Source organism: Balearica regulorum, chromosome 13, assembly GCF_011004875.1.
Source record: "Balearica regulorum gibbericeps isolate bBalReg1 chromosome 13, bBalReg1.pri, whole genome shotgun sequence".
In the NCBI taxonomy this organism is placed as follows: Eukaryota; Metazoa; Chordata; class Aves; order Gruiformes; family Gruidae; genus Balearica; species Balearica regulorum.
In genome coordinates, this window is record NC_046196.1 from 213,810 (window position 1) to 235,539 (window position 21,730).

General features: G+C 44.1%; 2 protein-coding genes across 7 annotated transcripts in view; both read right to left on the reverse strand.

Moving 5' to 3' along the window:
- The window catches only part of PHLPP2 (PH domain and leucine rich repeat protein phosphatase 2), a 41,275-nt gene extending 34,158 nt beyond the window's left edge, over positions 1-7,117 (reverse strand). For 2 of the 4 annotated variants that reach the window (XM_075765883.1, XM_075765882.1), the window contains exons 1-2: positions 6,840-7,117; positions 6,137-6,381 (exon numbers count right to left, since the gene is read on the reverse strand). In XM_075765883.1, coding sequence (XP_075621998.1) covers positions 6,137-6,381; positions 6,840-6,971 — 377 coding nt within the window. In that variant the 5' untranslated portion in view covers positions 6,972-7,117. The remainder of the gene's footprint in view (positions 1-6,136; positions 6,382-6,839) is intronic. The other 2 variants (XM_075765880.1, XM_075765881.1) reach the window with 2 other exon arrangements.
- A 3,861-nt stretch (positions 7,118-10,978) lies between these two features.
- Positions 10,979-21,730, reverse strand: part of AP1G1 (adaptor related protein complex 1 subunit gamma 1) — a 52,554-nt gene continuing 41,802 nt past the window's right edge. For all 3 annotated transcript variants that reach the window (XM_075766041.1, XM_075766043.1, XM_075766042.1), the window contains exons 18-23: positions 19,773-19,914; positions 19,192-19,318; positions 18,641-18,736; positions 18,243-18,403; positions 17,124-17,222; positions 10,979-14,720 (exon numbers count right to left, since the gene is read on the reverse strand). In XM_075766041.1, the coding sequence (XP_075622156.1) occupies positions 14,619-14,720; positions 17,124-17,222; positions 18,243-18,403; positions 18,641-18,736; positions 19,192-19,318; positions 19,773-19,914 (727 nt within the window). In that variant the 3' untranslated portion in view covers positions 10,979-14,618. The remainder of the gene's footprint in view (positions 14,721-17,123; positions 17,223-18,242; positions 18,404-18,640; positions 18,737-19,191; positions 19,319-19,772; positions 19,915-21,730) is intronic.

Consider the following 21,730-nt stretch of genomic DNA (forward strand, 5'->3'; position numbering starts at 1 on the left):
AAAAGGCTGTATATAAAATAATCCCCATCCTCTCACTTCAGAAATTGTCTCTTGCAGTTTCTACTGACTAATAAGCTGATGTCAGGCCTTGCAGACTTTAGCCTCTAGTCAGCCCTAAATATAATGAGAAAGTTATCGGCAAATTTCAATCCATATATAGGCTTTAAGACAAAAGAGGAAAACCTTGATCTGTATCTTCAAATTCACCCAAAGGATCACTCCCTGATAGAGCTGGTTTGCTTGGAAATCTGTTCTTATTCCCTCCTTGAATGGACTAGTGGGATTAAATTTTATTTTATGAAATATCATTGGCCTTAACCAGTAAAAAACATTATTTATTCATACCAATGTCTGTCACCGGTCATAATTTTGGGTTGATTTTTAGGAGTTATCCTAATTTTGTGACGCTTCCAATGTGATCAAAAGCAATGTCAGAGATAGCAATTTGATATGTACTGTAAGTATGCTCCAAAACTCATACACAGAATAATATTCATGCATCAATTTAAAGTTCAAGATGTAATCAAGTGATTGTCAGCAATGCATGCCATTGCTGCAGCTACTGCTGGTTTTTTGTGGTGGTCCTTTTTTTAAATAGAAAAAACATTTGGAAACCTGCCTTTTCTTTCTGCGCCTTCTTTAAACCCGTAAAGAAAAGGAAATAAAAAGCTAGCCAGTGTAGTTTAATGCAAATTCAGATAAATTTCAGCAGAAAGCACAATCCCTCCTCTTCCTGCCCTCCCCAGGCCTAACTAGTCTACTATTGCCTCTGGTCCTGTCACTGGGAACCACTGAAAAGAAGTCTGGCTCCATCGTCTTCATCTTTTTCCATCACACTGATGAGATTCCCCCAAGCCTCCTTCAGGCTGAACAGTCCCAGCTCTCTCAGATGAAAGATAATCCAGTCCCTTAATCACCTTAGTGGTTCTTTGCTGGACTTGTTCCAGTGAGTCCTTGTCTCTCTTGTACTCCCAGAGCTGGCCACAGCACTCCATGCATGGCCTCACCAGTGCCAGTAGAGAGGAAGGATTACCTCCAGGGACCTGCTGGGAACACTCCTGATGCAGCCCAGGTTGCTGCCGGCCTTCTTTACCGCAAGGGCACGTTGCTGGCTCATGGTGCACTTGTTGCTCTCTGGGATGCCCAGGTCCTTCTCCACAAAGCTGCTTTCCAGCTAGTCAGCCTCCAGCGTGTTCTAATGCCTGCAGTTGTTACTCCCCAGGTGCAAGACTTGGCTTTTTACTTCATTGAACTTCATGAGGTTCCTCTCTGCCTGTCCAGGTTTAGTTGTTTAGCTCTAATTGCATCAAATTTTAATCTCAAGACCATGTGGAAGTTACCTGGTACCATTTCATGTGGCTTAGAAGCAGAATACAAGTTTGACTCAGTATCACAAAAAGTGTAACTTGCCTCTGTAATTGGGATGACTTCATTCTTGATTATGCCATCCACTTTTTATCTTCAGTGAGATGAGAAGTCTTCTGAAAGAATTTGGAGAGCCTAAACAGATCCTATGCTTTCCAAAATAAAATGGAAAATAGCTTCCAAAACAAACAAACAAAACCCAAAAAAGGAAAACAGCAGTCAAGAATGGTAATTCAAACAGTGCTGATCACCTACACCACCACCAATCACTCTGACACCGCTCATCTTCTTGGAACTCCTGGAAAGAGATCCTAGTCCAAATAAGATAGAGCTCTTTGTACAATCATCACAAAAAGCTGATTTATTAAATGCCTTTCCTTTCCCTGCTTTGTGAGATGAACATAGGACAAGAGACTGGTTCAGAGGAGTGCAATGCCATCAATGCTTTTCTCTTAGCAGAGATTTCTTCAGTTCAAACGCAGGCTCTCAGTCTTTTTTAGGACCTTCTGTCGAGATCTAGAAGCTTAGAGCCAAGCACTTCTACAAATATGTAACCAAGCTTTGCACTATCACTTTTTTTTTTTCCACAGCAACAGACAGCAGTGAACATGACAGGAAACTTTCAAAAGAGCTTTCTGAGATAATCTTGGAAATGACAAACCTGTGTATGTCTCCTATAACAGGCAAGCTACTAGAAACTGGAATAAATAATAGATTGCACTAAACAATGCTGACTTCCAATACAGTAAACCCTGTTGTATTCTATACTCTTCAGCACAGATTCCAAGAATATGAGAGATTTGACTGGATCTCCAAATACCCAAGTTTCCCTTGACAACCCCTAGATTCCAATTCTTCTGCTGTTAAAGCCTTATGCTTACGAGAAAACAGCTTTTCCAGCACGTGACCCATGGCTCAGGAACCATAAATGCTTTAGTGTCACTCAGAAAAAGAACACTTCAAGTAGTCTGCAACTGGATTCCCTCAGAAAATACCCAAACCACTCAAACATTACAATCTGGTTGCTGAACAGACTGAGGCTTTCACAAGAACGCACTGAACAATATACTTCTTGCACATCAGAATTCACGAAGAACCTTAATACAGTAAAGGGATAAGCACTTTTCATATGACAAATTGAATCACAGTTCTACAGGTTGCTCAATACTCTCTGAGGTACAGTAGTGTGGGTAACCGTCCTGAAAAAGCTGGATACTCTCTCCCACCATACTTGCCCCTTCTGGAGATGAGATCTGATTTTTCATTATTTTTGTTCTTCTCATATTTCACTTCAGTAAGAATGAATGCTGCAGGGTTTGAAAATGCTAATTTGAAAACCCCTTAGTTTTCTTTCTTGTCTGCATAAATCAAACCGGTATGCTTCTTGAAGGTATCAAACACAATGCCCTCTGTTTTATTTCTTTTCTAAAAAAGCCACGTACAAAAGGAATATTGGCAGTAGTATCTATTCAAGTCTAATCTCCTAACAAACATATCTCTCTTGCCAAAGTACCATTCCTATCTGAAAAACAATCAAAAGAGTAGTCTGTACTACTGCACCATCTAGGTTTGCTTGCCACTGGCTCAAGACAAAAGCCTTGCCAAAAAGTTAAGTCGTCTTAATTTTTCAAGTTGTCTGCAAAACACCACAAGTTGTTCAAAGTTCACTACCTGGCAAGAGTTTACAGAAAAATCTACGCCTAAAATGCTGCATGTACGCAGGAGGCAAAGACTGACCACTCTGCAGATAAAGCATGGCTTGTTGTTACAGATTTCAAGCGTGAAGTCCTGGTGGGAAGGGTGTCTGACTCCCAGCCTGTGGTCAAGCTACTCTTCTGGCACTAGTCGTAAGCTGGGTCTGCGACCCAGGAAACACCAGTGCAGAGCCTAGGCGTTTAGCTAACAACCCTCACAGGTCCAGCACAGGGCTTTATAAATAAATCATTGAACAAACCAGCTCATTACCTACAGATCACATTCAAACCAGGAAAGGGAGCAATTCATTGAATGCCTTTGAGACATTCTGGAGACCTGATTGAATGGATCACTGGTTCACGTTCTTGTCAAGAGCCATGTGATTCATTAACAAAATCTTGGATAGGCCATGAAAGAGAAAACCAAAACCAGTATCTGGAATGGCAGTTTCTACGCAGAATTTCTTTACTAACATGATCAAGGCTGACAGGTTCCAGAGGCAATAGTTAAAGCCTGAGGTAGAAAAATATGCTTTCCCTTTGAGAGAAAGCAACGTGGTAGTGAAATCCAGACTGGGATGTGATCACGTTAGAAACGTAAAAATTCATCTTGTAGCTACTGCAATACACGCTGAATGCTAGCACACATGGAGAACACCCTGGCTGTCACAGCAGCTGCTATTTGACACAAACAGCCCATTATATCCACATCAGTATCACATATCAGGTACTGAACACTTCCAACAGTCAAAGAAGCAGCTCCATTAAGTGAAGTTGCAAAGGGTAAGGAGACAGGAAAACCAACTAAAAGTAGCAACAGTTCCACAACTCCTCCTGCTCTTCTTCATAAGCAACAGTCAGGTTTTCAAATCTTTGTACTTTAAATTTTTGTTGTGAGGGATGTCCAGACCAAAGAAGATATCCATGCTATTTTTGTTTAATGTCCCCCCTCTACAAGAAAGTATAATTTCTGAGTATGAAAGGATGCTAACATAAGGAAAGATTCTAGGTAGGAGAACTCTAAAGATCCTTGAGGTGCACTGTGGAGAAGAAAAGAAAGTTCTGACAGAAACCGACTCCTCTGTACACAAACTTGAAAGAGAAATGCAGAACAAGGACATCACTGAATATTTAAAGTGAATACACAAAAAAACGTTTTCTGTTATTCTTCCATTTACTGTCCAGCAGTCTTCTGAGTCAGGTGCCAAATCAATCTTTGCCATACTCAGCTTCTGAAAAAAAATCACCTACTGATATTAAAAGGCTGAAGAATTCAGAAGTTGCCTGGGAGACAAACGTACCTACGGTAAAATGCAATCAGATGCTTGAAAGAGTAATTTGTACTCGCAAACACATTATATTAATCAGCAAACTTTGCTCAAGGAGTTATCTCAACAGGGCATGGGGATACCTTGAGCATTCTGTCATCTTCCTGTGGACATGCAAGCAGGTACCATTCAGGCCTGCTTCCTGTTACTCACACAGATGTTACTGAAGCAATACTGGTAACTCCCATTTCTCTACTGAGAACACCCCCAGCGTGAAGTAATTCAAGGATCTCTTCTGTGACAAATACATTCTGAGAATTACAAGGAACAGACACACTGTAATCAGGAACTCTTCATGAAATTTAAGCCAAAGCTTGACAAAGTGCTAGACACACCAAGAGGCAACAAGAGTGGGAAGTAAACATTTACAACTCAGTACTTGTTTCCAAAACACTGGTAGTAGGACCAATTTGCTAATCCAAGGCAAAGCCTGCCACAAATCAAAGACAGGCATGGCTACCTAGCATGAGAAGAGATACAGATATTTAAAAGAATTCAAACACAAAAACCATTTAAAGAGCTAAAAAAAGTCAAAACATTCCTCTCTGAATACATCTATAAGCTTTACCTAGCCTTTTTCATGATCTGCAGTAAAGGGTCTGCTCTTCTGTCTAAATGCTGGAAAATCTGCTCACTGTTACGATCCAAAACAAGTAAATTTCCTTATAAATTCTTCAAACAATGAATGGAGATTTTCAGCATCCTCGATGGCTATGTTCAAGCGTCCATCTGTCCTCATACAGTATTTCTAACTAACCTATCCCTGGTTCAGATAACCCAGGCTAGGCAAGGCTAACAGGTCTAAATAACTTTTTTCAACAGTCAGTTTTAACTATGTCCTATTCTCTGCGTCTCTGGCCACTAGCACTCCATCCCTCTACCTGACCAAACACATGCCATGTTTTTAAAATTTGGACGCATGCAACTCATGACTTTTGTTTCACTACCAAAAAACCAGCTAATAGCCCTTTTCAGTGTGTGCTGTCTCTACTGCGCAGCCTTCAAGTAAGGAGACCGCAGCACTTTTTTCCTCCCAAGAACAGGAGTAGCAACTTCATAACTGAATCTTAAGTTCAGAAGAATCAATGCAAAGTCTATATCCCACCAAACCTTATAGAAGCTTGTAAACCTAGAGGAGGCCATAATACACCCACAGCATAAAGTTCATGCACATTAAAACCTGAGCTGTCTATTTTCAGTCTAAACTGACTGCAGGCATAAAACATATAATCTGATGCTTAAGCCTTCTATATATAACCCTTCCTACACTATCTTTCTGTCTACCTTTAATTATTTACCTGACAACTCTCCTTAGTGAAAAAGTTACTAATGCATAAATATTACATGACATAACTGTGAAAGTACCTTATGAGTTTCACTGACTCAGAATAACTGTTTACAGCTTCTTAAATAGCTTAAGTCTTCTGGACACTAAAACATCCATAACACAGAACATAGCAAAGGAGTAGATGAACAGTAGCCTCTACCTACAAAGCGAGGACATATTTCTGTTTGGAGCACCAGACAAACTCTCTCAGCTAAAACACCTATGGCTTAACTAAGAGATGTGTAAAAGGTGCACCACTATTTAATTTTTATGAATTGCATTACTCAACGCTATATCTAACCTACCACCTCTGTCCATTCCATATCTGCCCTGCTAACACATACGTAGGCACATAGTGAACAGAGCCCCGCAAGATTAAAGCACGTGTTTCTCAAACAGATTTATGCTTTCTCAGCCCTCACCTGACCAGGTCTCCATGAAGTTGCAAGAAGAGGTTTTTCTTCCCTTCTCCGTCACATATCTCAGATGCCGGGGTGTCCACCGTACAGAGGACCAAGCGCAAGTCTGAAGAGGCAGCAGCTGCAGAATCTCTTCCATAAACATACACGCAGCCTCGTCCGACGTCCTCTTTCAGCCAGTCCCTCTCACGGGAACCAAACCGACTCCTGTTCAAACAGCTCCTGCTCCCGTTGCGCTTCACGTTTCTCTGCAAGGCAGCCCAAGCCAGAGTGTCAGCAGCTGCCTCCGAGTCGCCGTCTGACTGCCCTCCTCCCTCGAAGGCCGCAGCTGAACGGTCCGAACCGGCCCCGCCGCCGGGCTCGCAAGCAGCCCCTCCGCACAGGCCGCAGGCGCGGCCGGGTCCAGGGGGAGCGGCCGGTCCGGGACAGCCCCGCCGCTTCGCTCGGCCGCCGGCGCCCCCTCGGGACCACTCGTAACGCGCCGGCAGGAGGCCCGCAGGCCGGACAGAGCCCCGGGCCGCCCCGCTCGGATGCGGGCACGGGAAGACCCCGGCCCCGCCCGGCCGTCCCGCCAAGGTCGAGACGGGCAGCGCCCCAGGCGCGGCGCCGAGCTGCCGACGCGGCCCCGCTGAGCTGCCAGGAGCGGCCGACGGGCCGAGCGGTCCCCGAACGGCTCGTGCGGCGCAGGCCCCGGTCCCCTCCTCACCTTCAGCACCCGGATGCCACCGCGGGGCCCAGCCCGGCCCCCACGCGCGCCGCCCGCCGCATCGTCCTCCTCAGTCTCCGGCGTCTCTCTGGGCCCCGGCCCGGCCCCCGGCGCCGCTCCGGCCTCCCCCATCGCCGGCCGGACGGCGAGACCCCGGGCAGCGACAGCGGCCCCGCCCCGGCTCCGCGCAAGCCCCGCCCCGGAAACGCGCGGGTTTCCGCCGCCCGCGGGTCCGCCCGCAGCCGCACTGCCGCCCAGCTCCGCGTTCGTCGGCCTCTCTGCCCGGAGCGGCGGTTCAGCTCCTTCACCGCCGGCGAGTTGCTGCCTTCCCCGCGGGAGTGTTCCCGTGAGCGCGGACGGGGCGTGGCAGCTGCTGAACGGCGTTACTGCACCGGCCTCAGTCCTTGCCCCTCACCTCGTGCGTTCAGGAGTAAGTGCAGAGACGGAGACGTGCCAGGCCGTTGTAGCAAGTCAGCACGACAACAGCACTACTGGCAGACTACGGAGCTCCCCGAGCAGTATATTTATGGAATTTCATTACTGCAAGGTATGCACTACTTGCGAACCAGATGAGGAGAAAAGAAAAATCTTACTTGTAGAGTCTAACACTATCACAAGATTTCCTTTGCTTACCTCCACAGCATCAGTTACCCATCAGCGTCCCAAGGCTAAAGTTACACAGCAGAGTATGTGAACATCATCTTCCTCCTGGTACCGCGCAGGTCCGTCATGTTAGCTCAGGCAGTCTTAATTATTGTCTGCTAATAATTAATCATCATTGCTGTTCTGTTTACCAGAATTTGAATAATGCTTTAAGAGAGCTACTGTTCACAGATTCGTAGGGGTTGGAAGGGATCTCTGGAAATCATCTAGTCCTACCCCTCTGCTAGAGCAGGATCACCCAGAGCAGGTTGCACAGAATCACATCCAGGAAGGTTTTGAATCTCTCCAGAGAAGGAGACCCAACCTCTCTGGGCAGCCTGTCCCAGTGCTCAGTCACCCTCAGGGTGAAGACATTTTTCCTCATACTGAGATGGAACTTCTCGTGTTCCAGTTTGTGCCCGTTGCCCCTTGTCCTGTCACTGGGCACCACTGAAAAGAGTCTGGCCCCTTCCTCTAGACATCCACCCTTTAGATATTTCTAAGCATTAATAAGATCCCCTCTCAGTCTTCTCCAGGCTAAACAGACCCAGTTCTCTGAGCCTTTTCTCATAAGAGAGATGCTCCAGTCTCCTCATCATCCTCACAGCCCTCTGCTGGACTCTTTCCAGTAGTTCCCTGTCTGTCTTGAACTGGGGAGCACAGAACTGGACACAGAACTCCAGGTGTGGCCTCACCAGGGCAGAGGAGGGGGAGGATAACCTCCCTCAACCTGCTGACCACGCTCTTACTAATACAGCCCAGGTAGCATTAGCCTTCTTGGCCACAAGGGCACATTGCTGGTCATGGAGAACTTCTTGTCCACCAGGACTCCCAGGTCCTTCTCCACAGCGCTGCTTCCCAGCAGGTCAACCCCTAACCTGTACTCATGTCTGAGGTTGTGCTTTCCTAAGTGCAGGACTCTACACTTGCCCTTACTGAATTTCATATGGTTCCTCTTTGCCCAGTTCTCTAGCCTGTCCTGCTGAATGGCAGTGCAGCCTTGTGATGTGTCGGCCACTCCTCCCAGCTAAGTCTCATCAGTGAATTTGCTGAGGGTACACTCTGCCCCCTCGCCCAGGTCATTGATGAATATGTTGCATAAGACCGGACCAAGCATTGACCCTTGGGGCACATTGCTAGCTACAGGCCTCCAACTAGACTCTGCGCTGCTTATCACAACCCTCTGGACTCTGCCATTCAGCCAGTGATAAGCACCAACCCACACTTCCTAAGCTTGCTAACAAGGATGTTATGAGAGATGGTATCAAAAGTCTTGCTGAAGTCAAGGTACACAACATCCACTGCTCTTCCTTCATCCACCCAGCTGGTCATGCCATCAGAGAAGGCTATCGGATTCGTCAGGCATGATTTCCCCTTGGTGAATCCATGTTGACCACTCCCAATAACCTCGTTCTCCTCCACATGCTTACTGATCACCCCCAGAATAAGTTGTTCCATCATCTTTCCAGGTATAGAGGTGAGGCTGACTGGCCTGTAGTTTCCTGGGTCCTCCTTATTGCCCTTTCCTTCAGTCCTCAGGCACCTCTCCTGTTCTCCATGACCTTTCAAATATTATTGAGAGCAGCCTAGCAATAACATCTGCCAGCTCCCAGAGCATTTGTGGGTGCATCCCATCAGGGCCCACAGATTTGGGGATGTCGAGTTTGCCAAGATGTTCTCTGACCTGATCTTCTTTGACCAAGGGAAGGTCTTCCTTTTGCAAGACCTTCTCTCCTACCTCCAAGTGTCTGGGTTTCCTGAGAGCCAACCTTAGCAGTAAAGACTGAAGCAAAGAAGGCATTCAGTAACTCTGCCTTCTCTGTATCCTCTGTCACCAAGGCACTTACCTCATTCAGCAGCGGGCCCACATTTTCCCTAGTCTTCCTTCCATGCCTGAACAGGATCAAGCAGATGAAAACCAAAACAAAAGCCTTCCACCTCCCCTGTAATCAGTCACCAATGGTTCAAAACGTTAATGCACTTTGGCCGCATTTCTTTCTTACTATGCTAATTCCTGGTATTATTTCAGAGTTAAGTCCAGGCATGCTTTCCAAATTCTCACCATTGGTATTATTACCGCACCAAACACTCAAACACTTTCAATTCTATTACATGTTTGAACATTCCTGCCACCTTCCTAGTCTATCCGAGCATTTTGCTACGCAGCATTGTGGGTCTGCTCCTGGGCACATGATGTGCACAGCATTGCCTACACAGTGCTCTGTGGGCTTAGGAACTCCAAGAAAATGCTTCCCAGTGGTCTGTCCTGCTCCAGAACCAGGGCCTAAGATGACTGACCATTTGCTGCCACACAAATGGGCAGTTTCTGATGCCATTTCCAAATACTCCAGTATCTGGAGGGCTCTCCTATTTAAAAACAAGGTACTGACAGACACCCATCTTACCTTATCAAAGTTAAAAGTGCTCCCCAGCACTTTGTCTTAATTCATGTCATTAAACCAAGGCAGTCACAGGAAAGGCTTAATACATCCAGACTATACATGCAAGCTGAAAATACTTTAAAAATAAATTAAATTTTCATTGGGTTTTCTCTACAGAAAGGCACGGTTACAATGCATTTCTAGCTACAACTCTGTAGTTCTGTAACTACTTTGCCTCAAGAGAACTTCCATACAGGAAGGATGCACAGCAATACGTGTGTTGGCCACTCCTCCCAGCTAAATCTCATTGTACTTTGCAGAAAGAAGTGCAATTATGTGTTAGAAAAGACATGAAAAGTCACCTAATAAAATGTTACTACAACTAGAAAACGTGTGGAAGAATCTTGGAACAGGCACGCGTATTGCTTTAACGGACAATGAGATTACAGCAATCCTTGTCCCAGAGGCACATGGAGTATGAAAGGAGGATTTTTAATTGGCAAGAGAATCATAACAAACTCCAAGGGCAGGCTGCAAACACCAGGGAAAAACATTTCTTGTGTTCAGATCTCATCGTAGCTTTCTAGCGCCTGGACAAGCATTGCGGCCAGTCACTGACAAGCTCACTTTCAGCATGATATTTCACATGAACTGTTTTAAGTTTTTGTAATTGTCTTGTTTTGCTCACCAAAATTTCCTGGAAAGTTTTTCAAATTCTGCCCTTATTATTTCACATCATCTGACCTTGTCATGGCCAAACATTAAGAATCAGTAAGTCCTATCCCACTGTACTTGCAAAAAGCAACAAGGCACAGTTTTAAATCATTGAATATTGACTCATTTTATTAGTCACTTCATAATTTGTTTCAACCAAAAGACAATACACACAGCAGAAGTCTAATGCATCCCATGTAAATGTTTACATCCGTTATGCTCCTCACTCACCTAAGACTCAGCTTTTATTTAAATTTTTCACATCTCAAAAATAGGTCTACAGAAGTTCAAATGCCACCAGGCTCCCTGCTCAAATGGCATGTTTTTACTTTAGATTTGGTTGGGTTTGTTGGGGTTTTGTTTTGGGTTTGGAGGGTTTTTGTGGTTGGGTTTTTTTTGCCATTTTTCTTTCCTTTTTTTTTTTTTTAAACTATACTGTCAAAGAGGTGGGATGGGGCTGTATGTAAAATGTAAATTACAACGTCAGGAAAGAAAAAGGAATATACAGGAATACAGTGAAAGTTCAGAGGGAAGCAGTTCAGTAGCTCCTTCCCTTACAGCCCCCAAGTAGAAAATGAACACATAGAAAGCGCACCAGCAGATCTAAAAAAAAAGCCATCTTTGCTGCTTCATCTTGCAGCTAGTACCAGCCTTGGGGAAGGCACTAAGTCACCTTTCCCAGCTGTTTCAGCATCTTCCAAGTTATATATCCAAGGTACTGTATAGGTGGCAGTCCCCTCACTGCTATTGCTTCAAAAGGTTGTTCAAGGCCATATTTTGTCCCATCAAAACCTGGACAAAGTTGAATCTTAGGACCTTCCCATGTCTTCTCCCCCTTCAGGCCCATTATCACCACTATTCTGTCATTTTTTGACTCAAAATACATTCACTTGAAAAAAACAGACATTCAATCTCTCCCAGCTCCAAAGTCTCCAATGCAGGTATTAGTAAGATTAACCATGAAGTCTGTATCTTGCTCCCTTTATATTCCCCTTATGCTGAAGCAAGGAAAATGTTGACCAGATCTGTAAGAATTGTTGCATTCAACTGGTAGAAAAAAAGACTCACCCTATCCTCAGAGCGCCTCAGATGTGGACATGCAAGTACTCTCCAGTGAGAAAACAAAGCAGTAGCACAGAGCTTAAGAGATGTACTTAGGGGTCAAGGAGCAAGCAATGGTATCTAGTATTGCAGATACAGGAACGTGTGAAACCTGGCCTTCCTTCTGGCATAATGTTGGTACCCCATCCCTTAGCAAGGGGAAGGGAAAGAGCTCCAAGGACAACAGGAATGTTCGGCTGCTACAAAGGAGTACTTCATAGCCAAGGGATGGACTTCAAGGAAAATGCATTTCAGGTACATGCACCACCTCCTTCAGCTCGACTCAGAAACGTATGACAAAGTGCCTATTTTGCAAAACACAAACACTGTGCAAGGGTGGCTGAAGGAGCCAGAACATAGTAGGAATTTACCCTACAAACTTACCAGAGACCAACAACAAAACCCAGCTGCACTACGGGACAGAAAACAAGCGCAACAAGAGGGACAAGATAAACTGTTCCCAACCATGCTGCAACAAACTGGCCAGGTGAGAGACCATTTACTTCTTTTTCCTCATCTAATCTCTTGCACCAGTGCTCCTTCTCAGCAAAAACAAATGGAGATTGAGGTGTGCTAGCTTTCAGTACAAGTGACCATGTACAATTTTGTGAGGAGAATGGGAGATCTGCTTATGGGGTGTTCAGGAACTAAGGCAAAGACTTTACATTAGCTCTGTATCTGGGACACCCTCAGAGCTCACTGGAGTCTAGATTTAACATGCTCAGCCTTCAACACTACAGAGTTTGAGCTAGTGGGGTGGTGAATAGTCACAACTGCAGTGAAAGCAACAAAGGTAAATGCTCAGCACCTACAAATGGACTTTGATTCAGCCATTTTCTGCAAGATTGCCTGCTTCATGATGCTTCGAGCTGAAGCACAGTATTTCTCTCACCACTGATAGCCAAGGCATGACCCTGCCACAATCCAGAATTACTTTTAAGGAAATCATACATCATTCATCTAGATTTACAACCCCATGCTGATGCCAGTTCCTGTGGAATAATAAAGCTCTTTGCTAATCCAAAAGGCCCATACTTGTTTAATCAGTAAGGCAGCAAAAATACCCTCCAAGAGAAGCTAAACTTATTCCACTACACAGACCAGCACTTAAGTCAGTGACAGTCAGTCCTACATTATATTACTTAATGCAGTTAAAACCAAAGCAGACTGAACAGCCTTTAGTGGCCTCCTGCTTATCATTCAAGGGCAGAATAGCTCTTCAATTTTCCCTAAGTACACTGTACAGCACACTTGCAGTGTTTTTGGCAAGGACCGGAGCCTAGTGTTGGCACCTTTGCAGACACAAAAAGCTGTGTCTAAGCTTGCCAGAGCGCTGAATGATCACTATCTGGAAAGCCCTATAACAGAAATAAAGCAAATGTCCCATCCATTTCTTCTGAGAAAGCACTGGGCTGGAAGCTGGACTGACTTCAGCTTACCAGCACACTCATGGATGAAGATCTAAGATATATCCTCCCCCCTTCCTCCCTGAAGAGGGCTGAACATCTGAATAGTTTTGTCACACTGTGCTTTATGTCCTATACATCGCCTCCACAAGAATTCATGGAACTCTACTACCTTGACAGCAGTTCACATGAGGAAGCATAACTGAACACAGCTTTCCTTAAGCTTAGAAGAGTACTGGACCTCACATCTTTGGATCCAAATACTCAAACAACTGGCTTCCATTCAAAAAAGAGTTTAGTTACTTTCAGTCTGAACCTGAACTAGCACACTTCTCTGAAAGGGGAGCAAGGAGCAAATTACAAGGATCAATTAAGTAACAAAATGGGAAAAGGTCTCTTGAAACCGCATGGTCTTTTATTTCAGTGCCAATATTACAGATACAACACAAATATCCCAGTTAGAAGTAACTCAAATGGAATCCAGGGGGGTCTACAACAGGCTCTGGAAATTAAATTGGGGAGAAGGTCTGGAATAACTGGGAAGAGCAACTTTGCAGCATAGTCTCTGATGAGTCTCCCAGCAGGAACAGAGCCCTCAAAGACTGATCTACAAAACTGAGTATGTCTTTTCTACCCATAAACCACAACTAATGGGTTAAAAGGCTTTGAAACCATCTGTGGTAGAAAAACAGCTGCTCCCTGGCTCTCTACATCTCTCATACATCACCATACTTTCTGGGGAAGGTACAGAAGACTGACTGTGAATCTGCATGGCTGTAGCTATTGATGGAAAGAAAATTCAAGTGTAAGGTCTTCATTTCCAAGTACAGCACCAAAGCAATTTTATCAACTCTCACCAGCACCTCTTTTCCTGCACTGTCCCAGGTTTGCAGATGAACTCCCAAGGCCTAACTTGCTCTTGGTATGTATCACATAACTAAGAGGTGAGTGTATACAATAATGCACTGAATAGGCTGTAAGAAGCCTCCAGCCCCTTCAGACATATGGGATACAAGAAGAAAGAGGCAGGGCAGCCTGACATTCCCCAAGTCCCCAGTCTAAGCCCCAGATGAAAGTGCCTGAAGGAATCCAGCTAGTAATGAATGAACAACACACCTTGCCCACCCAGGGGAAAAAGACAGCAGAAAGAAGGGGCAGCTGTTCACTTGCTGCAGAGAGAAGAAAGTTTCCCTGCTAGAAATTCCAGACTTCTCTTCCAACCAGGCTGTTTTTCTTTGCAGGGGAGTGGGGGTGGGCGGGGGAGAGAAGGGAATGTTGCTTCTGGCTGTGAATGCATGTGTGAGGGAGTGCACAGTAGCCTCCACAAGCCACCAGCCTCATCAGCAGAGGAGAGAAGATTAGTCTTAACAGATATGCTTCAAAGTCAGCAATCACTTCAGGAAAATTCCTCCTCATCAGCAGGTCTCATCGGTTCCCCATGCCCATGGTGCAGTTTGGGGGATTGCCAAGGATCACAACCTTCTTCCCAGAGTTCTTTTGATTGGGTGGGGTGAGAATAAGAATGGTGCAGAGCCTCACTGCCAAGACTGAGCGGGGAAGTTGTTGACTTCTGCTAGATCCTGCATTGCTGAGCCCTTGTGATTATACGTCAACTTGATCCGCATACGTAGTTGTTGCTACAAAAGAAAAGGGGGGGGGGGAAACAACAAACACACACAAAAATTCAGGTCTTCATTAAAGGTCAGTGAATACCCCCACATCCAGTTCCCCTCCTTTACCCCATGCAGACAAAACACAGACCTTTCCTCACCACAAGAGCTTACTGGAAGGATGTGCAGTGTAACCTACAACACCCGGAGATAAATGCTTAATCTGGTAGGACACCGACTGGTCACTGTAGTTCTCAGATCAGGTAACAAGCTCTAAGAAAAGCTATAGCACACCTTCTACCCACATCTCTCTGCACTGGCCCTGCTCTCACAAGCACTGAAATCCTTAAATACAAAAATAACTGCCTTAAAATCCCAGTTAACAATGGAAGAAAACAGGAGGCAGATCTGGACTCTGCTTGCTCTGCACTTATGCTCACAGGGAGAGGTGTAATTTCCCATACTAGTTGTTCACTGAAAACAGCAGTCTTGAAACTTCAAGTATTGCATAGCTCAGTAGCACTGTGAAGGAAATAGCCTAAGAAAGACTAGAAACAGAGCCTCTAAGAGCACTTCCTCCTGCTGTGAGTAAATGATGGAATAGCTCAGAAGTTGTTTTACAGGCTGTCATTTGGCTGTCATCCAGATACTAGGTAGCCCTTAATAATAGCTAAGCACAGCATGTTCCAGCAAGGTTCCCTATTCTCCTCACTCTCAAGAAAACCTCCAAACTTGTTTCCTAAAAACCCTAACATGAAAAGCAAAAAGTTGGCTATTTCTGGCTCTTTTCCCCATACCTACAGGGAAATATGCAAAAGGGATAGCAGAGGGAGGAAAGGAGGACACTGACTGCTCCAAACAGTCTCAGGATAAAGAAGCTACGCTTTATCACTAATAGATCAACATAAACAGTGTCAGGTTTTTGTTGTATTTGGTGGTTTTGGGCAACTGGCTATCAGTTTCAATCCAGCATAATGACAGTCCATGTCCAGCTGAACAGACTTTTTACAACACTGACAAGACAAACAGCTACCTCCTAAACAGCAAAGCTGTTCCAAAGTTGCCTCCCTCAGAGTATTTCAGGTAACTACACTATCTCATGGACATGGTTCTTGCAAAGCTGTACTTCCAGGCAGTAGCAATCTAAAGGACAGTAAGAGATGCACAAATGCTTGATGTGGAAGAGTTAGAAAACAATGGGCAAGAGAAGAGGGTAGTAAAATACTATCCTTGCACCTCTGTATTCTGAAGTGTTCATAGGCATTCTGGTGTTCCAACAAGAAAGCATCCCACTATCTAGGTGTATTTCACCTTGTGGGGCCCACCTGAGGTGGATATATTGTGACTTCTGGCGCCTTACAGGAAAACTCCTAAACCCTCTCAAGTTCAGAAAATAACTTTCAAGGTGATCTTTGAAAGGTGCTCTACAGCACCACAGAGAAGTTCATATCAGATACAACACAAAGAGAACAAGTATTGTGCCTTAATATAGGCAGAAGGGAGCACACTACACGGAGATAAGGGGAGATGCATGGAAACCACAAAAAACTATGCACTAGAGGCCAGCCATTTCAGTGAAATCTTGGGCTGAGATTTGAGAATTTTTCTAATTTGCACATCAGTCTAGCAGCAACGCCTAACATCTAGAGCAGTACATAAGTGTTAACCTATGCAAAACTTAACGTGTGTTAAGTTCTTAAAGATGCTTAAGATCTTGAGATTGTCCCACAGAGGAAGAAATAGGTGATCTCAATTTTATATTTCTTTCTGATGCCATCTGAATACTTGCAAAGCCTCTTAAGGAGGACATGTGGGCCACACCCCTCCCTCCCTTCAAGTCTGTTGTATCGCAGTCCTGAAGCCTGTCTCTGAAGGCTGTAAAACAAATGGAATTAAATCCCACCTAAGGATTATTTCCATCAACTGCTTAAACTACACTCATCATATTAAAAACAAATGACACCACTTGAGAAAACAATTTTGTTAAGATTATGGATCAACCTATTTTGTGTGTAACAAACATTTCAAGTAACACTGCTGCACACAGCAAGAACAAATGTTTATATGGCAAGATGCCTGCCTTTCAGACATCACCTTTACAACACATACAAACACCAGGTTGAGTTCCTCTAGAAAGGCCATCTAAAAACTTGTTTTAACAACCATTCTAATGCAAAAGACATTCATGAATTCAAGAAGATAGCAAACCTGTTTTAGCAGTATAACCAAACAGAAGTCCAAACCTGTGCCCAGGACCTCCTGTCTTTTTCATAACTTTTTCCTAAACCTAATCAAAATGACTGTCATTAAAAACACATCATTCGCTACCATCACTCCCTATCTCTCATCAGAGATGCATCCCTAACTGACCACCACTAAATGCACTATTCCAAGACAATATCTTTAATAACTGTTCTCAGAATCACTCACCTTTTGTGGATTCAGGACCTTAATGACCTGTGTGATGGTCCCCGAGTTAAATGCAGGTATGACACTGCTGCTGGGAGACAGGAGCTGCAGCTGGAATGTCTGAAGAAAGGGCAAAGAGAAAACAATTTGATGCTTAATCAAGTAAGAACATGAAGTGATTTGTTTGCACTGAGAGAAAGCACGGAAAACTAAGAGTTCAATTCCTGGCTCTGACAATATATGTACAGCCACAAGAAAGTCAAATAATCAGTTCAATTCCCTATCTGTAACAGACAAAACATTCAATGGCCTACCAACTTTCTACACGAGTAAGATCCAGGTAGCACAAATACTAAGGGGTGAGGGCTTACTGTAGTGTATCAAGATCAGTAGTGATGCATTGTTTCAAGTGTCACATGCAGAGGAACAGTCAAGACTGCTCAGCACGCCTGTAACTTGAGGAGGGCCATTCTTTCCACAATTCCTTCCTACGGCAGGTATGAAACCTATCCAAATTAGAGCATTACTAATTCCTAAAAGTGAAACTCCCAGAAGTGAATGTATTTCCCCCAAACTAGAACAACATTCCAATCACACCTTGCTTAAATGGTTTGCTCAAGTATAAACTAGGCAATCTCTGTCTCATATTTTGTGCTGCAGCTAAGTGCAAGGGGAGACAATTCACTGCTTAAAAGAGGACTGTCACTAATCATCATGTGAGGACTCATTTAAACTTTTATAAGCAGCTAATAGCTTCAAAGCATTTTTTTTCATGTACTAATAGCTGCAAAGAACATGGTATATTTCTTAGAAACTAAAGGGAAATATTAGTGTCCTCACTTTTTTTTTTTAAGACAGTATTTTTCTGCACGAGGTTTAGCAACTTTCCTAGAAAGTGGCTATTTTAAACAAGATCTTGTCCAAGCAGAAGTAGTCCAATCTGGTAGAAACCAGTGTTCTCTTGCATTTATAAGATTTACTTTCAGCCTAGAAACAGATGACCAAATTGAGCAATAAGAGAACCTATTAACAGCTCTTAAGCCTTGTTTACCATGCTGCAAGTTTCTGTCTACATGAAAGCACCGATCAGGAAGTAATTTGCAGCCAACCAATCACTGTAGTTGCCCTAAGTGGCTCTACCTTTGGTACAGCAGCTTGGAAAACAAAATCTGTCATATCCAGCTCTGTGCTGTTGGAGGCCTGTATCGTGATTACAGTGACGCTAGGGTTGGTGTTTGACCTCTCAAAGGTGAAGTCAATCTTCAGCCCATTCTTGTTATATGCAGTAATTGAAGGGATTCCTGTAGAAAACAAAAAAGCAGCAGACCTACAGAATCTGGAGATCATTCTCAACATTATAAAATGCACTTACGTTACCCCAGGCATCAACTCTTCAGAAGATTAAACACACCCCCTCCTCCTGCTCCAGTGTCTGTGCCACACTTCACCCACAAATCCCCCCTTTTTTTACTACCCCTTGTTTCGTCTTCTAGTTGGGTGCCATGGCACCTTAGGCAAAGGATTTACATGTCCCTAACCTGCAGCAATATCATTGAAGAGAGGCTGTGATGAAAGTCCATCAAGCAGGAATGGAGGCTGTGCTATCTGGGGCACAGGGGCAGATACTGGAGAACCTACAAGAAACGTTGAAGGATTACTACTTAGCTGTCATGAAATGAAGACAATCACTCCTACTCCAAAGATCAACTGCTGCATATCATATTTCTTTACATGAAGCTCTACAAGTCATCTGTGTTGTCATCCTCCCCTTCTCTGCTTTCACTAACAAGGACTGGCTCCTCTTGAGCTAGCAGGCATTCAAGCAGAAATTAATTCCTCAAATCTCCCAATTCTCTCTGGAAAGGCTCACAGCATTCCCAGGCTGCAGCGTGAAAATGCTCAAGTCTCACCAGCTAATCATGCAGAGTTAACCTGTGCCTTCATTCCCTGACTCCCACCTGTATGCCAGTACAGATCTTGGTAAGAGTAAGTGTGAAGACTAGGATGTGACAGAAAGTGAAGAACTAACCAGCTCACATCCCATCTCAGGACCGACAATGTAGACTTTTAAGAGAAGCAGCCTGCTCACCTGTTAGGTTGATGTCTCCCAGGAGGTCAAGGAGCTCCCCACCAGCAGAGGCTGGCTTGCTTGTAGGTGCAGTTGGGATTACAGGTGTTATATCACTTCCCCCCAACAAGTCCAACAAATCATTTGCCTAATGAAAGAGTGGATGTAATAGTTACATATTCAAGTTCCTGCTACTTTTCCTTGCAAATGTAATGTATTCTACTTGCTCTCAGATTGAAGACCAGCAGAACTGCTGGCCAGAGAGGTGCTTAGTTTGGCTATGGTTCCATGCCCCACAAGAGACCTAGTTTCTATGCTCTTGGGACCACAGAGATAGAGAAGGACAGAGTTCATGCACCCTGAGACAAGTTGGGGGATGTATGGCTTTACCCCACCCTGCTCTTGCACTCCCCACAATGACCTCTTCCACACACCTGTTCTTGACACTACAGTCAGAGTAGACAGATGATGCAATCATCACCAGGCCAGAACTAGCAAAGAGGCAGAGAGGGGGGGGGAGATGGTCTTAGCTTACTGTTGGTAGTGGCTAGTAGTGTGGTCTGACAGGCAGTGGAAACTTATCCTAAATCAGTTTCCATTACCTGGCTAGCAGGCTGCAATCCAGAGGGTGGAGGTTTGGTTTCCAGTACCGCTGGCTCTGTCTCTCCGTTGGTCTGTACAATCTCAGTAGGGCCATTTGTGGTGACTTTCTCCATTACTGGCATTCTCTCAAGCAGGGCTGGCCTGAAAGAAGCTGACATAGTTACACTGTGCCATCTTCCTGGATCCCAATCCAAATACGCAGACATTCAGGAGATGATATACACAGGGTAACCTGCCTTTTCCTTTTAGCTCCAATGTGGGGGAACTGTAAGACTGCATGACAGCTTGAGGTGGTCAGAAGCAATCCCTGGTATTCTGTGCCAGTGTAAAAACATTAATTGACAACTGAAAGCCAAACAAGCCCTCCTGCTTTCCCCTAGTACTTGACACAGTTTCCACTGTGGGACTGGGATAACAAACCCAGGACAAAGACTAAATAATTGAGCAATGGTGAATTAACTGCAGACACGGGACACTTGACTGCTCTGTTCCACATGCAGTTGAGTCAGTCAGTCAGCTCATTTGACTTCTCTTTGCAGAAAGCTTAACAACTGAGAACAGATGACAAAGTTGGAAAAGCAAATCATCATGCTCTCATTTAGCCAAATTAAATTTCCAAAGAGATTAAGTCCAGCCCTTGAGAGTACCCTCTTGAAACAACAAGAGGCTGAAGAAGAGGCATGGGATCCAGAATCCTGATGCCAAAACAAAAAACTAGGAAAATATGTATAGGGAGAACAAGTCTGTAATACAAGGCCATTACCCTTGCAGATCAAACCACAAAGTGCTGCATGTAAAAGGGTAAGCCACACTGTCTACACATCTTTTGGGCTGAAAAAGTGTTCCAGTGCCAATAAACTCAACAACGGGCCACACTTTTGACCATGAACAAAGTCTTAATGAGCAGAAACTATTAAACGCTGACCTTTATGCTGTAATGAACACTAGAATATAGTGGGGGAAAAATACAGATGTTCTCTTCTAAAACTGAATGAAGTCCACATATGTTTTTCTAAAGTGCAACGCTTCCCAAAACTATTAACAGCATACACTGCCATCTGATCGCCAAACACTGTTGTCTGCAATAGTCAATTCAGATCAAAACCTCTCATACTAGATTTTTCTCAAGTCATTCATAAGGCTTCATGTGAAGCTGTAGGCAGCTCACATGCCCTAGCTCATTAACATGAATTTTCCAAGAACCATTTGAATTGCTGCATGGATCCCACAGGAGGAGAGAACAGGAAATCACAGGAATGTTGTGTCCTACACATAGTGAATAGGATGGTACCTTTGAAAAAAAAAAAGTGCTTGTGAAGAGCCTTTGAAACAACGTTTGGAGACCCCTACAAACACAGACAATATTTAATCCAGTGGCACCCATTTTCTTTCTGTCCTCTCATCTAGACTGTAAAATGGATGCTCCTCCATCCAATGGAATCTTATGGAAAGTTTTCAAGGGTGGATGAAGTTAATCCCCAGAAGATCTCCTCCAATCTTATGATCCTCACTGAACAGAATCTGTGCTGCTTCTATGTACAAACAATTAACTATTGCACATAGCAGATTAACGACTATTCTGCAAAGAATTACAGCGTTAGTTATTGCAACAAAGCAGGGTTTTAACTTTCTCATAAAGAAACAATCATTTGAGCAATGCAATGATGAATGGAGACCTCTCAACAATAAGGTGTAAGGAGGCTAACATGCTCATGAATTGTAAAACAGGGATGCTGAGTGGTGCAGTGAAATAGTATGCCTTTGCATGCAGAATTTGAGATTTTAAACAGATACTACAAGAAGATACATTAAATTAAAAAGATGTTCTGAAAAAACTGAAAAGTATTAACAGTTAGAAGAATTACCTCAAGTTCAGAGCACAGCTTAGGATAGGTCAATGGATCTCTGCATGTTTATTCCAAAGACATTTTAAAATCAGTTTGAACCGAATGACTCT